Here is a 15,317-nt window from a genome sequence, read left to right as displayed (position 1 = left end):
TGACGTTCGTCTATGATGTAACTGTTTAAATAAAAACGTGTAATGTAATTAGTTTGTGAGTAATATGAGTTCTTTGCACGAACTGAATGGCGAGAAGACATTATCGCCTTCTGGTGTCTATCCGTCCGTCTGTCGATTCAACTCGAGAACCTCTGGACGGATTTGGATGAGATTTTATTTGGAGGTTGTGCCATTCTGCAAGACCTCAGAAAAGTATTTTTTTAATATAATACGAGCGTTGATAAGAAAATTACGGATTAGGAAACTCGTGAGTTAGACACCACTGAGGGGGGCTGCGATCTTGTGGTCAAAATGGGAACTGCCGAACAGGAAAACTGACGTCGCAAAGGACGATAGAAGATTTGTCATGTACTCCGGTCCGGAATACTCCGTACTTAGTCTCAAGTCTGACATCACATTTCGCCACCAGCCGTCTTAATTATTCCGTGCTAATTGGTGTCTTCCAGTGTGACTGTGTACAGCTGCTTAGTGGGTTCACACGCCAATGCTCACTTCTCGTTCTGTTTATCTGCAAGCTGTCGTTTAATACAGACTCAAAACTGTCCATAATTTTCTCTTAAACACCAAAGTTAAATAAATTAATCACTTAATTGTCGGTTTCCGTCTTTTTGGACAAAAAATCTCTTAACTTGGCTTTGTTATCCTTTAATACACATACGACAAAGTATGTTATTTGATGTCATATGTTACACCAGAACGTTTTCAATCTGATGTGGTAACTATGAATATTTACAGATTTGGAACGAGGCTATTAATCCCCGTTTCACTTAATCCTTTAAGGGATGTTGGTGAGTATTAGCGATGTTAATTTCATCGAAGAACTCATGAAATGTTTTACATATGCAATTGTGGGATTTATGTATGTACTGACATTCGTTGTTTCTCAGCTTTATTTTTTCTAAAAATATGTATATTTCTCAAATTAACAACAGAAACACAAAATGTATACAGGTAATTATACTGTTGTTCTTGAAGTAATTGACTTTTGTTTACTGTTGAAATGCATGTCACAAAATTTTGATAGTTGTGAAGTGTAGTGTTTACTTCGCGGTACGGACTAAATTCTTAAATATTTATACGAGCTTCGGCTCCACGGACCTTTCAAGAAATCGAAGTGTGTCTCACTTTTCCCACGCCAAATTTCTCTTTTTGCAAATCCTTATATATATATATCTTCTGCTGCAGAGGATTAAGGCTTTGCAGTGACTAGAATCTCTGAACTGAACTTCAGAATAGGCGATAATCCAGATGAGATTTGAACCTGCAAGTTTCCTGATAAAAATGTACCAATGTGTAAATATCTGGGGGTGGGGGGGGGGGGTTATTCTTCTGAGAAGCAAAGCCCGTGCTTTGCATTTCAATACGTGCTCCATTCAGTACAGAAGCTGTCTGACACGCAGGTTGTCTATATGCAAGGAAGTCACGACGTAGTTGGTGACGTTTGAAGTGAGTAAAGACTTCAAATTCTTTAACGTGTACAGTTTAAGGCCTTTGTTATTGGAACAAAAGCGTCATAAAGGACTTTACTTTGTTCGGCCGAAGTTCTGACGTTCTTGGTTATCCCAGGCGTCGACACTGCTGCCAACTTTACCATGACAAATGTCGTAAAGTTGATTGGTATTATGCGGATAAGACCCAGCGTTTGTGCTGGGTGGAAGCCTCTGAAATGCCTGTCCACGAACTGGAGAGTCTGGGTTCGAAACTGTGCACTAGCTTTACCGTCAACGCACGTAGAGCCTGGAAAGATCTTGTATTACCGACACATGCAGCTCTGAAATAATGCTATGGTTTATAAATCATAACAAATGCATGCAAAATTTTTTACTGTGGGTATAACCTGGTATGGGAAATTCGATATAAGTCATTGAATATTCTAATGACTGAATTCATTAAGGATATGAATCACAGTTACACGTGTGTCGCGTCCCAATTATATTCTACGAAGTACGTAAGAATTAACGCGTATAACTTGTTTATTTAAGAGCTAAATTTTTATTTCCGATCTCAAAATGTTTCCGTGATACAGCTCCGGTGACTAGACGCTGGCTTCTCGCTGTACAGACCCGGGTTTAATTCTACGTGACGGACGAAATTGGCGCTGGAGTGTTTCAGTCTCTCCCCAGCGATAATCATCATTTCACCATTGCTCCATACTCGTCCATCTCCGCCCTACGAGGTGCCCGATGTCCCTGACCAATCGCCTCATCATCATATACTCGGTGGTAATTTTGGGGATTTACCTCTGAGCCGGCCTCGGAATAAACGTAGCTGATTTTATCACGAGTTTACGTTGTTTAATTACTTTATTCCAACTGTAGTGGTTGTACGGATTCAAGAGAATAAGGATTTGGAATGATAATGATGATGTGGCCTCTTAATTGTACTCTTCTGGAATTCGCTTGGAGGTACTGAGGAAGACTATTAAACATCTTACATTAGTCTATGTTACTGAACTCTTTTTGTGTTACGTTCCTACGTACAGTAAGTACGATTTGAGGTTTTCACGTCGGTGAGTCTGAAGATGGTTGTCTTCTGAGTTGTTGCGCCGACGTTTCAGAGGTCCTTGCTGCCTCCATCAACATCACCCTGATGATGAAGGTAGCAAGGCTCGCATTACCCTTGTTCCTTTGTTTTGTGTCTACTTCTCGAAAGCTTTGTCGTTAATTCCTTTGTTCCTGTCGTAAAAGGACTGTATCGCTCGCCTACTGGTTTACCCGGTACCGCGAAGTTTAAACCAAGGAGGTTTTTGTATTTGTTTATATGGAGGTGTCTGTTCGGTTCTTGTGTGTGTATGTTTAATTCAAAGGCTAAAACAATAGCGCAGAGATTAACGACAAGCAAATGTGCAGTGCGTCACTGCGTCTACCGTTTTTATTGCAGAGTGCGTCAGGAAGGAACGGATGTAAACGTCATAATGATGTTTCTTTAAACTTGTTCCAACTTTTATGATATAAATACACTTGATCGTTCTTTATACTTCCCAGTATTACAGTTTATTATTAATATTATTGTTAGAAGTTTTGCTTCGGGGAATGTTTACATTTCTTATGAAACTTTGTTGTTCGAAAGTTTATGGTCAAAACGCACAGAGAAAATTGTTGCGTGTTACATTTTAAAGCCGGAACGAACATTAGCAATCTCCCATTTCTACCCATTGGCCATTTAATATCTTCATTTCGATCGTGTTTTGTGAAGACACATCAGAAAAAGACAAGGATCTGATTCCTCAACGTTCGTAGACCAGAATCTTCCTCAGAGTGGATCGATAAATCTGAACAGAGCAAACAAACTGCGTGGTTCAATGGTTTCAATCTTGTTCAGTACAATCGGCGAGCTGGAGAGAATCATGTACGAATCATCTCGTAGGTTAGTACGTCTGATATCGATTTTTGAGAGATGAGGCATTTGGATGGGATGGAGAGTTTAGTGCAAGATGAGCCTGTAGCACAGCTGTATCCATATTCTGTGGATTAACCCTTTCAACCAAGAAATAACGTTTAATAGTTCAGTCCGTACCGCGAAGAAAACACTACACCTCACCATTACAAAGATCGACTGGTTTACCCTTCGAAGTCGAAGCTCGTCCGAATATTATATAAGAATCCAGTTCGTACCGCGAAGAAAACACTACACTTCACCATTACAAAGATCGACTGGTTTACCCTTCGAAGTCGAAGCTCGTCCGAATATTATATAAGAATCAAGTCCGTACCGCGAAGAAAACAGTGCACTTCACCATTACAAATATCAACTACTTACAAAGAGGATCACGTGTAATGCATAAATGTACTCAGTGGTCACAATGTAGTTATTGAAGGTGGTTTCATTTACCAGCTGTCATTTACAGACTTGAATATTTAACTTTCCTTGATAATCTTCAGAATTCAGAAATATGTGTTCAATTGATTTATATAATTTTCCCCGTGACTCAGCGCTTTGAATTTCTAAATTCGCAACGAAAAATGGTTATTGCCAGCTTTTCCCTTGTCTAAAATTTAATTTTGTTCAGTTGTGTGTGTCACTGGTTGCTGTAGTCGATTCTTGTACTTGGCTTTATGATGTATAAGTTTACGTACTGGCTGTCTCTTGCCTCACAATGGCTCTACATTCAAGCGAGTCCTTTGTCACGAAGCCACAGCGCGTCCTCCGGTTACGGGCAGAGGACACGGTCTGCAGATATTGAAGCTGGCAGCGAATGTACTGAATAAGCAATTGGGGTCAGCCAAGAAGGAAAGGTTTCGTAGCTCGTCGGAGGGTGGTTTCGGCGAGCCTCAGATTTTCCGGTATCTTTTGAAGAACATGGACGTGCAATTTGGGACTTCAGTTGCCAGGAGATTGTGTAGGTCGCGTTATAGAGGAGAAGACTGCGTTGCCTTCCACAAAAACGTAAATTGTTTTATGCTGACTTTATTAAAGTAAGGTAAAATGTAAAATGCGCGCAGCCAAACACTAATGTCAGCGGTCAGCTAAAGGTCTAGTCTATCAGCAGTGAACATCTTGCGTGTTGTTAGCACAGCCATAAATCTCGCGTTAATATTTCCTAAATTTTATTCTCGGTGTTTTAGATTACCATTTTCCTCTGCGTCATGACGACGTCTGTTTCGATTAAATTCTGATACGAATTCCTTTCTTACGTGGCCAAATCATTGCAATTCCTTTTAAATATTTCTTCTATTACAATTGTTTACCAAAGATTTTTTTTTGTAGATTTTTATTTAAACAGCGTTAACCAGTTGATCTGTAATGGTGATGAGTTGTGTTTTCTTTGCGGTACGGACTGAATTCTTAAATCTTAATGAGAAGAGCTTGAACTTCAATGGATTTTATTACTTTTTTATCTTCAGATGCTTTCCAGAAACGTGTCCATCTCTCAGATTCCGCTTGTTGCTTCTCGTAACTGAAGATAAGAAATTCGAAGCGAAAACATGGACAGTGGTCTTCTGGTTTGTGACGTCTTGTAGTTTTCTGTTTACCAGCTAATCGACTCCATCTTCACTCCGACATGTTAACGTTTCACCTGCTGTGTCCGACTTCGCATCTAACCCGGGGCAGTACTAAATATCTCTTTGTTGTACGAGATCATTACAGATGGTTATGTGTGCCACCCATTAGATCCCTGCAGGGGCTTTGAAAGGTCCTTCGCTTCAGTATCTCTGGTAGCAATCGAAGATTCCATGGTACCACATGCCCGTTCTCTAAGTTATATTAACTCTTACTAAACTTCTCGTATTAGGCACATGATTCGACCGCGTGTGTTCAAAAACCACTCATATTCCTGGCAGGTATATTTGTATCATGTCACCATACAAATATCAGAGATTACTTTACAAGGATTCTTATGTCATACCAAACGTTATTAAGCTCGTCCATTTTAAGCTAGTCGGTATCGCTTGGTTATAGTGTTACCGGGGTTCGAATCACGATAGTTCAACTTGTGAAAGTCACTTTTTAGGTTCTTTACTGTGTTTTAAAGTATGCGTTTATATGTTATCGTGTAATTAATAAGTTTAAAACACTGAATTTATAGTTATTGGCCATAAAGCTTGCAAGAGTTCTTCATGAATATGTGGTTTTGAAACCGGTCTACTTACGTATGATGCGCTTTCAATATTCAGACTTGAATTTCGCCTTTCTTCTTTTGAATTTAAATTGATTTATCGTTTAGCTTTTATTAAAATTATGGTTATTGAACAATCATTTACAACTGAAGTGTCATTATGCAACAAATCCATTATCTAGGTTCGTTAAGCTGCTCATAAATTTGCGGCTAGACGCTCATAAGTCCGTAAGAAACATAGACACGTTACTCTAGAGAGAGAAATGCAGTTTGGCAATTTCACTTCTCATTGGCTGTACGTAAGTTATAACGAATACGGTCGGATGCTTTTGCGAATAGATCTATTTGTAATTGGAATTCGTTCTTCGGATGTACAGCTCTCAGAAAACTCATTAAAACTTTGTATGCTCTCTTCTTTCGTAATGAAGATAAGGTGCACAGAATGAAAACGTGAAACGTTCTTGAAATGGAATTAATTCGCTGTCTGCTCTGTTTCCTTGATTACATCTTTTTAATCATACAAAATCATAATTACCTTCAGATTGTCCATAATTCCTATATTTACGTTTAACAAGAGATGCTAATTACAATGCACGATAGATACAAATATTGTTTCAAATATTTATTTTAAAGAAGACAATTAAATTAAATATACACGTTTTTAAAACATTTATATTCTTTTAGTAACAATTTTAATAGCCACGGAGGTCTAGCGGTTAGAACGCTGGCCTTGTAATCCTGGGGTCTCGGGTTCGATTCCCGGCGGTGCCCGAATTTATAACTTGTGTTGGGCAAGGCCGTGGTCTAGGCAACACGGAGTTTTCCTCCGTGGCATCCCAACAATTACTCCATTCACACACAGAAGAAGGCAATGGCAAACCACTTCTGGATCATCTGCCAAGAACGTATATGAACAGGCCCCAGTCCGAGAAAAGGATGGAAGGATCCTGTTCATATGGACCTGTCGTCAGACAGAATACTAAATAAAATAAATAGTAACAATATATTTAATATATTTGTTACTGGTAATAAATATACTTGATAGACGTTCTGTGAAGTAAATTTCTGTTATTGTAATAGTTTGTACAGAACTTAACCCAACCTTCCATAAAGAAGCTGTGACCAAATGCTGTAATCATTTTTGTAAACGTAAATGACTGATAACACACGAGCAACATGGTGTTCTGACGCGTTCGTATTTTTCTCTTTTCAGGTGAGTACAACTGAACCTCGGGGTCTTTCATCCAGCGAACACGTGATTTAAGTTAGTGAGTACGCTTCTAGCAATATTATCTTCAGGGCTTAAGACAGATACAATATTTTCTTCCGAAATGCAGACGGCATAACATTCCAGATGACTGTCACCTTCAGTAATAATTCTAATTAACAGAAATACGTCGATCATTACTGCCAAAAAAATTAACAGATTTCAACCATTTCTTTCCAGTGCTAACAAAGCCCATGGCCGGTGCTGTGTTACGTAAACTTTGGAACGTTCTTTTGCTAGTATCGTTTGTTTTATGACGCATCGCGCACGAAGTTTTGTGGTATAAACGAATTAGTAGCCTAGGCTTACGTCTCGTAAACATGTTTTCAGTGTAACACACACCGACATTTTCGAACCACGAGTGACTCGTGAATAATTCTTTCTAGTTTCGGTATAGCCAAGACAAATAATGTGTAACCTAATATTTTATATCTCCCCGCGATATTTACTGACGATTATTTCTGCTTGTAGTATATTTGAAACACTGCTCGACGGTCCAAGAATTGAATCCCGTAACTCTTAATTAAGATATGGTTTTCGGTACAGAATTTTATATTTCATTAATGCAGAATTTCAAGTTTTCACGGCGGTGAGTCTGAAGATGGCTGTCTTCTGGGTTGTTACGTCGTGTAGTCTTGTAGACGTTTACTGACGTTTCAGAGGTCCTTGCTGCCTCCATCATCAGGGCAATAATGGAGGCAGCAATGACCTCTGAAACGTCGGTAAACGTCTACAAGACTACACGACGTAACATCCCAGAAGACAGCCATCTTTTGTTTAATAATATTTTGAAACAGGTCCAATTCTTCGAAATGCTTTCTTACTTGGAAAAAATAACTAATTTCTGATTAATCGTCATTATACTCATTCGAACTTCGTAATTCTGTGTTCTTCCTTCATAGTTATCAGTGCCGTTCTGTCAATGCGGTACATTTCGGGAGCATGGATGGATAAATTTGTACTCAGAATTTTAATCAGAAAACCTTAAGACAACAGACCACTTACGTGACGTTTAAAATCGCAGTCGATGTTTGAAGCCCGAAGCTCGTCTTAATATTACGCATTTGAAAATTCAGTCCGTACCGCGAAGAAAACACAACACTTCACCGTTACAAAAATCAAATGGTTAACGCTGTTTCAAGAAATAATAGTTGTTCATTACGATAATGGTATGAAACTTCACGATGCATGTTCACGTAATGTTGCACCACATGTTTCAAATAACTGCCATTACCCTAAACGATTACGCAGATAAAATAATGGCTCGAGGTTATGCATGAAATGCGAATAGCTCATGGTACAGTCCAGTGGCGACATCTTGTAAATACGTTTGTGAACCTTCGAGTTTATAAGATCACGGAATTTCTTGTTCGGTGGCCGGAACGTGCTGAGGAAAAACACGAAACAGTCAGGACAGCAGGAATTACGACTGACAATCGAATCGATTAACTCTCGATAAAAAAATTATCGTACTTCCGTTCTGTCCAATCGACTTTCAACCTGATTATTTCAGCGAAGTCTTATTCGGCTACCACTAATTCACGTTCACATACTTTTGGCAGTGAATGTACAACTATAAGTCTTCTTTTGACGTGCAGGCGGTATTGAAATGCTTCTACGCCTCCCCCCCCCGCCCCCCACACACGATGACAAGGCAAGGTGACGTGACGTATACAAAGCAGAACATTCCCCGCAAGAGTGGCTGAAGTGACTATGTGGTCTGTGTGATTTGAGACACGTAATTTATGATGAACATCGACGTCAGAATATCAGAAACGGGACCCAGGCTTAAGAACATAGCGGCACGAACAAATGCAAAGTTACTCGTAGTGAGTGCAAAGTTTTTAGCTTTAAATTCGGAAACAATTACGCAACTGAAGATTATCTGCTTGAAACTTAATTTTCTCCTCATTTCTCGACCTGCTTCAGAGGGTTAACTCAGTCTCAATGCCCTTCTTGCTCTGCTGAACTTGAAAGCAACTGTCACGTCTCGGTTTCTGGCTGGAACTACATCACTTACCGCCAAGCGATGTTTTTCTTTTTGTGATGTGGGTCTATAATTGCTTCATGAAACAAACTTAACTCACCGTTTTATAGCGTACACACAGTTGTTGATGTTTTCCGAAGCAGAAATGTTCGGTAGCTGAAGGCCAAGTAATGAGCCCCCACGACCAAACCAATTTTCATCGGAATTTTGGTTAAGGAATTGATGTTCCTCAAAGGTTTGTCCTTCCGCTGCGCCAGTGTCACGATTTCAAATTGAGCAAATCCCTCTTTACTGTGGAGTCGGCGCAATTTTAAAATTCTTGTAGCATTTTGGTCGTGATCTGCAGTAAACATCCATCATTCCTTCCAATGCCTGAAGAGATTACAACTGGCGTGTGCGAAGCAAATTAGTGACGTTTCAGACGGATGTTCTATGTTGTTTATCCTCGATGTACGTCAAACCCTCATTTTTTCTGGACATGAATGTCGCCTAACTTTTAACGTGAATTGAATCTTAAATAACATAACACGCCAGCATCCGAATTCGTGTGTTTTACACCATATTAACTGAATCTGACAAGAAGGCTGTATTATCACATGATTTTTGCTGAAGATTGCCGACTCCTGGGTTGTTGCGCCGCGTAGTCTGGTAAAGACAACCCAGAAGACAACCATCTTTATACTCACTGCTGTGAAAGCCTGAAATCCTACATGATTATTATTGGTTATAAATAGATTAGATGACATACCTTATTCAAATCTTCCTTAGAGTTGTTCCGCCATGTGGTCTCGTAGAAATCTACCGACGTTTTGGAGGTGCTTACTATTACTATCTTTCTTATGTGAAGGCAGTAAATACGTCTGAAACGTCGGTTATTTTCTACCAAATTTCACGACGTAACGTCGCAGAAGACAGTCATCTTAATATCGAAAAATATTTTAAAGTTAAAGTTGAATAGTTATAAGGAGTTGTAAAATTATTGTTTATAAGTACGATCATGCCATATGTGTCTTGATATCTGTCCATATCTTTGGGGGGACGTGTCAGGCGAACTGATACGACTATCTCAAAGTAATTGTGCTCGGTGTACAGCACAGTGATGAGATGTAAGTGCGTGGAACAGGTGATAATTCCTGGTGAACACATAATTCGTATAAGTGAACTTAACAGTGAGAATTATGATTCGTAAATGTAGTGGCGTTTGCTTATGTGGAAGAATTTGTCCCTTAGGGATAAAAGATATTTAGTTTGTTTTCAAGCAATCCCTTTATTATCTTACGTTTCTCTGAAAGTTGGACTTTTCTCCATTTACATTCACTGTATCGATAAAATTTGATATTACGCATTCTACCTGACACGCGCTCTAAAAATTTCCACTACTCTGATGTTCTTCTGGGTTTTAGCGCTTGTAGTCTTGTCGTTAAATACAGACGTTTCGGAGAACACTGTCTTAATCTTTAGCCCTGAAGTCGCAGCTCCGACATCATTTACGAAAATTGTGGTTGCACTTATGAATAATGGTTATATTTGCCAGTGGCCTCAGTCTATAGTCTGTAATAATCTGCGAACAGACGTAACTGGTTTAGACTGAAGTATATACCGTGATTATTTTGTTAGTCATAAGGTCTCTGCCTCTGGGGGACGGAACGATACAAAAAGACGCCGACAAACATCCATGCTTTGAGCGGTATTCGAACCCACGGTTCCAACTCTCCAAGTACACGAGACCTACTCCTGCGCCCACTAAGATCTATAATATCAGTAATAAATATCTCAATTATTATTAAGAAAATTTATACGGGAAACTTATTTAAAATGGTCACGAGGTTTAGTCCAAAAGTCGTAACGAAAAGTGACATTTGCTTGTCTGAAACTACAATCCACTTTAAAAAAAAAAAAGTTGCACAGTTGAAACAAGTTTCCATGCTCCGATGTCATTAATATAAATTAATGAACGCGTTTTGTTCACAGGAGCGGATATAAATTAGATTTACTGTACGTCGTATCAGCAGACGAAATGTTGTGATCAAATCCGATGTTTTTTCTGGGAACTTCTGTACATTTCTGTAATGTTTCGTGTGAACATTTATGCATCACTCATTTCTTGGTATTGGCTGTAAGCAACATCATCACGCGATAATCCGAAAAGTGCTTACTCTGTGTGTATGGAGGTGACTGTACGAGACTTCAGCACTCAGCATGTTCTTAACGCAAAGGCTGGCTCTCTACTTTAACGGGTGAGTGTTTTCAAACGATTTCATTATGCCTACACCCTTCTTTATATCTGCTGTAAATGTTTCTGCTCTACGTATTTTTCTGAGTTCTCATGTTCACCCTCTGAAGCACGAAACTCGTCTAAATAACATTTAAGAATCCAGTCCGTACCACAAAGAAAACACCACATTTTACCGTTTAAAATATCAGTTTGTTAAAAGCTGTTTAAGTAAATAATTCGTATCTGCACTTAGAATAACACGAAACCAACCTAAAATGCATCTTTACTGACTGTTAAAGTACACGGTACGTATAATTATCACTCGGCTTTAAGGGTTGAAGAGTCCCGACTCAGATATTAATTACTTAATAAAATCATCTGAACACAGAATGTAGCAAAATCTACTGATTGATTTATTACATGTTGATGTTTGGCTTATCTTATACCCATATTTGTTCAGTACTCAGTAACGTTGCTCAGTCTACTATGGTGCTTAATAGCTCTTATATTTGTTCGGAATAATCACTAAATATATCATATATGACAGATATATTATTTGATAAAATATGTATTTATTCAGGTACTATTTCGCTTCTGAATCTGAACATTAAATTAAGTATACAAAGGACACCGATCTCATCATCAGCGAAACTGCAATAAGTCAGAGGAATTTATCTTTCCCGGGCGTGGAATTTTAGCACGTGAAGAAGTGTGAACACGCCACTGGCTTGTACATTCAGCAGAAATGAAAACACGTCCCAAATTTGCTTTAAATAACACGTGCGTATGGTAGAAAATTAAGGCTTTTAAAACATTTTCCTGCAGATTTCAACCATTTTTATTTGCGTTGAATGCGTTGGAAAATAATCCTCGAAATTTTTTCATGTTGGTGCAATATTTATTTCTCACGATATTACATAATTTGTGTTGTGCTTACGTGCATTTTACTGCTATAGGGACAACGGATTACTTTATCAAATCCCTTAGAAAATTTCTATAATTAAATCTTGCTTCTTCGCTAAATCGAAAAATTTTGTAAGTCTTAGCAGTCACAGTAGATACTTACGATGTCAGAAATACGAGATTTCAGTTCTGGAAGCTGAATCAGTCTCATCCAAAAATTCATTCTACCCTTAGCATTCACTTACGAAGTTTGAGAAATTAACCCACTGTGCATACTTTGACTGTGTTGGTCTAGCGGTTAGAACGCTGGCCTTGTAATCCTGGGGTCTCGGGTTCGATTCCCGGCGGTGCCCGAATTTATAACTTGTGTTGGGCAAGGCCGTGGTCTAGGCAACACGGAGTTTTCCTCCGTGGCATCCCAACAATTACTCCATTCACACACAGAAGAAGGCAATGGCAAACCACTTCTGGATCATCTGCCAAGAACGTATATGAACAGGTCCCAGTCCGAGAAAAGGATGGAAGGATCCTGTTCATATGGACCTGTCGTCAGACAGAACACTAAATAAATAAATATAAAAATATAAGTATTATTGCGAGGTAATTTGAGAAAATGTTAACATTTCCTTATCAGTGTTATTGTCCATAGCTTATCGCATGCGTGATCATCCGACATGTAGGTAGCTAATCGTCATTTAGCTTTACATAAAGATAAGTTTTAGTATAAATAAGCGACGCCATGTTTAATAGAAATGTGACAAGGACTTTCGATTATGATAAAACGGAGACTCACTTTTGGCACTAGGGAAATATACTTTAGTAAATACAAATCTCATGGTTACAAGAACGTTATGTTGGACGCTTTCCAGCGTCTGAATTACCATTTGACGTACGTCGCGTTTCGACAGTTGGTTTTAATGCCATCTTCACGTAATTGCTTTTACACAGGCAGATTTCTGTAACTATCTTATTTTTATGTTATTGGAAACTTTTGGGAACAAACCCCCATAAAATACCTCAAAATCAGATTTAGTGGGAATCATTGCGAAAACATCTAAACTTTGGCACCTGGCAAAATACACAGACTATCCCATGTTTTTTAAGATTTTCATGCTCAATGCTTACATAGACTCAATACAATGAAGTTTCTTTCTCCGTCCACATGTTTCATACCCCAAACCGCTAAATAAAACCTCATTTTCATGACTGTTTGTCCTTGGTTTTCTAGGCTGTCGGGGTAAATCGTGTCGAACATTGAGAATTATCCAACGTTTTGACAAACATTACAGAGTTAATGTCACGAAACATCACAATCAAATCCAACTCACCGCCCTCTGCCTCTCCTATATAAGGCTCCCAAGGCTTCAGTGTAAAATCTCGTAACCACTTAAAATTCACCCTGAAGATGGCAACTACAATGTTTGTCGAAACATTGGATAATTCTTTGTATTCGACGCCGCTCACCCCCTAAATCCGAAGTTTTTAATTTTGATAAAATTTTATTTTGGAACTCTGCACTGAAAACTGACGAGCGAATTTAATTTTCGTCAATTATGACACAAAGCCTAGTTTACGTGGGACCTAAGCAAGCTTCTTTGGTACCCTCGCCACTGTCTTCCTCCTTCGGGGGTGCATTTGGTAGCTGTAGGTAGCAATCAGTCATCCCAGACGCCTACGCTAGAGCTGCAGTGTGACATCTGAACTTGTGAATGACGTAACACAGTGTCATTGAACCAACGTTTGCATTTCAAGTGTTTTCACAGGACAGAATTAATATTTGTTGATCAGCATTGGCAGATACTTTTACTTTGATTGACTAGTCATTCATCTAAAGTGATGTACGGGACATATACCTGATATTATTTCGATATTTAGTTTGGATATTATCGATTTCATTTTCCACATCGTGTTAATACACATCTCGAAGCAAACTTCAAAAACTCACCAAAAAAAAAAATATGTTGTGACCTTTGTCATTTATCATTAGCGTAAGAAAAGAGTTAATTTCCGAAACGAATTTAAGAATTACACTAATATTAAATCAATTTCTGTGACGGAAACATATTTTGGCGACCTTAAAACGAATCTTTTGTTTCATCAGTCTGATACGTGTTTGATTGCTTGTACGAAGTTAGGCGAACTCTGTGAGTGTGGGATTGTCATGTTTTCGACAATTCTTTCGTACACAGCCGGCTCGTTTATTTTAAAAATAGACGTTCCTAAAAATAAAATGCAGACAGACAAACTGGAAGCAGTGTCTACGTTACAGTAAATGTCTGTCTAGGGGACTTCAAACGAGCCCTTCTTTTTAAGATGTGTTCTTTGTTTATTCTGATCCAAATCACTCAAAATTCACTGATGCCTTATTTAAACCACTCCGTCACTGGTTTGAACGGAAGTCTTCAGGCGAGAACCAGTCACATCGGCAATTATGGCTTATCTGCATTCTCCCTCTCTAAGACCACGATTGACTGCCGTGACTACTGTGTCCCCTGTAAACTGGTTTCACAAGTATTTTAATCATCGTTTATCTCAGCGCTAAACCGCTGTGTTAAATCTTGGTTCATTATCCTAAGTGATCCAAGATTATTTGAGCTGAAGATCGCGATCTCTGTTAATCGATTTTTTGATGACTACAATTCCATGTTTCATGGACGGAAAGTATAATTGACCTTTTTTAAAAAATATATAGACACGTAATTTAATTCATAAATGAGCAGACATTTTAGCCGACATTTTAATCCTATCTTTTAGGCTTTTAAAATATTCATGTTCTTCGTCACTACAAAGCAAAGCAATCATCACGGTTGAGGTTAAATTAACTCATTTTCAAAACTGTCTCGCTCGGCGGCAAATTTTATTCTAAAGTTCGCCTTTAAAACCAGACATCGCAATACGTACTACTTAACGTGGTTTATGAAATTTCAGCGTATGATACGAAAACTTTTAATCATCGGAAGGATTTTCATATGTTTCATTTTGTAATAGAAAACAAATTAATAACGAAGCAAAGTAGAAACGTTAACTTCCTACTGAAACACACACAGAACATACTCATGCATTCTTTCTAACATGCATTTGGATGTATTGAATCCGTCTTGTTCGATAGTTCACACTTCGGCCACCAGATTGCAGCACCTAAATATCTACCTCACGAATTTCCTCATCCGCCATTTTGTTACCAAGGCTCGTAAGTATTCAAAATTCGTTTTTATAGGTCGTGCAGAATGGCACAACCTTCACACCAAATTTCATTTAAATCCATCCATTGGTTCTCGAGTTGAGCTGACTAGACAGACGGACGGACAGGTATTACCAGACTATAATTTGTTCTACGAATAATTAATCAGGATTTATTGAAAAGAAA

General features: G+C 38.6%; 1 protein-coding gene across 10 annotated transcripts in view; it reads left to right on the top strand.

Annotated features, from left to right (window-relative positions):
* dnc (phosphodiesterase dunce) overlaps positions 1-15,317 on the top strand; it is a 369,630-nt gene that overhangs the window by 207,795 nt on the left and 146,518 nt on the right. Inside the window, exon 1 of one of the 10 annotated variants that reach the window (XM_087359425.1) lies at positions 11,017-11,069. The exons of the other annotated variants lie outside the window; for them this stretch is intronic. Within the exon in view, the coding sequence (XP_087215551.1) occupies positions 11,032-11,069 (38 nt within the window). The 5' untranslated portion in view covers positions 11,017-11,031. Of the gene's footprint in view, positions 1-11,016; positions 11,070-15,317 lie in introns of those variants that run through there. 10 annotated transcript variants of the gene reach the window in all.

This window comes from Zootermopsis nevadensis, unplaced genomic scaffold (genome assembly GCF_977971745.1).
Source record: "Zootermopsis nevadensis isolate Lab colony 2312 unplaced genomic scaffold, Znev_1.0 Znev_ptg000031l, whole genome shotgun sequence".
Classification (NCBI taxonomy): Eukaryota; Metazoa; Arthropoda; class Insecta; order Blattodea; family Termopsidae; genus Zootermopsis; species Zootermopsis nevadensis.
The sequence above is the reverse complement of the archived record's forward strand: the minus strand, read 5'-3'. Positions and strand labels throughout refer to the sequence as shown.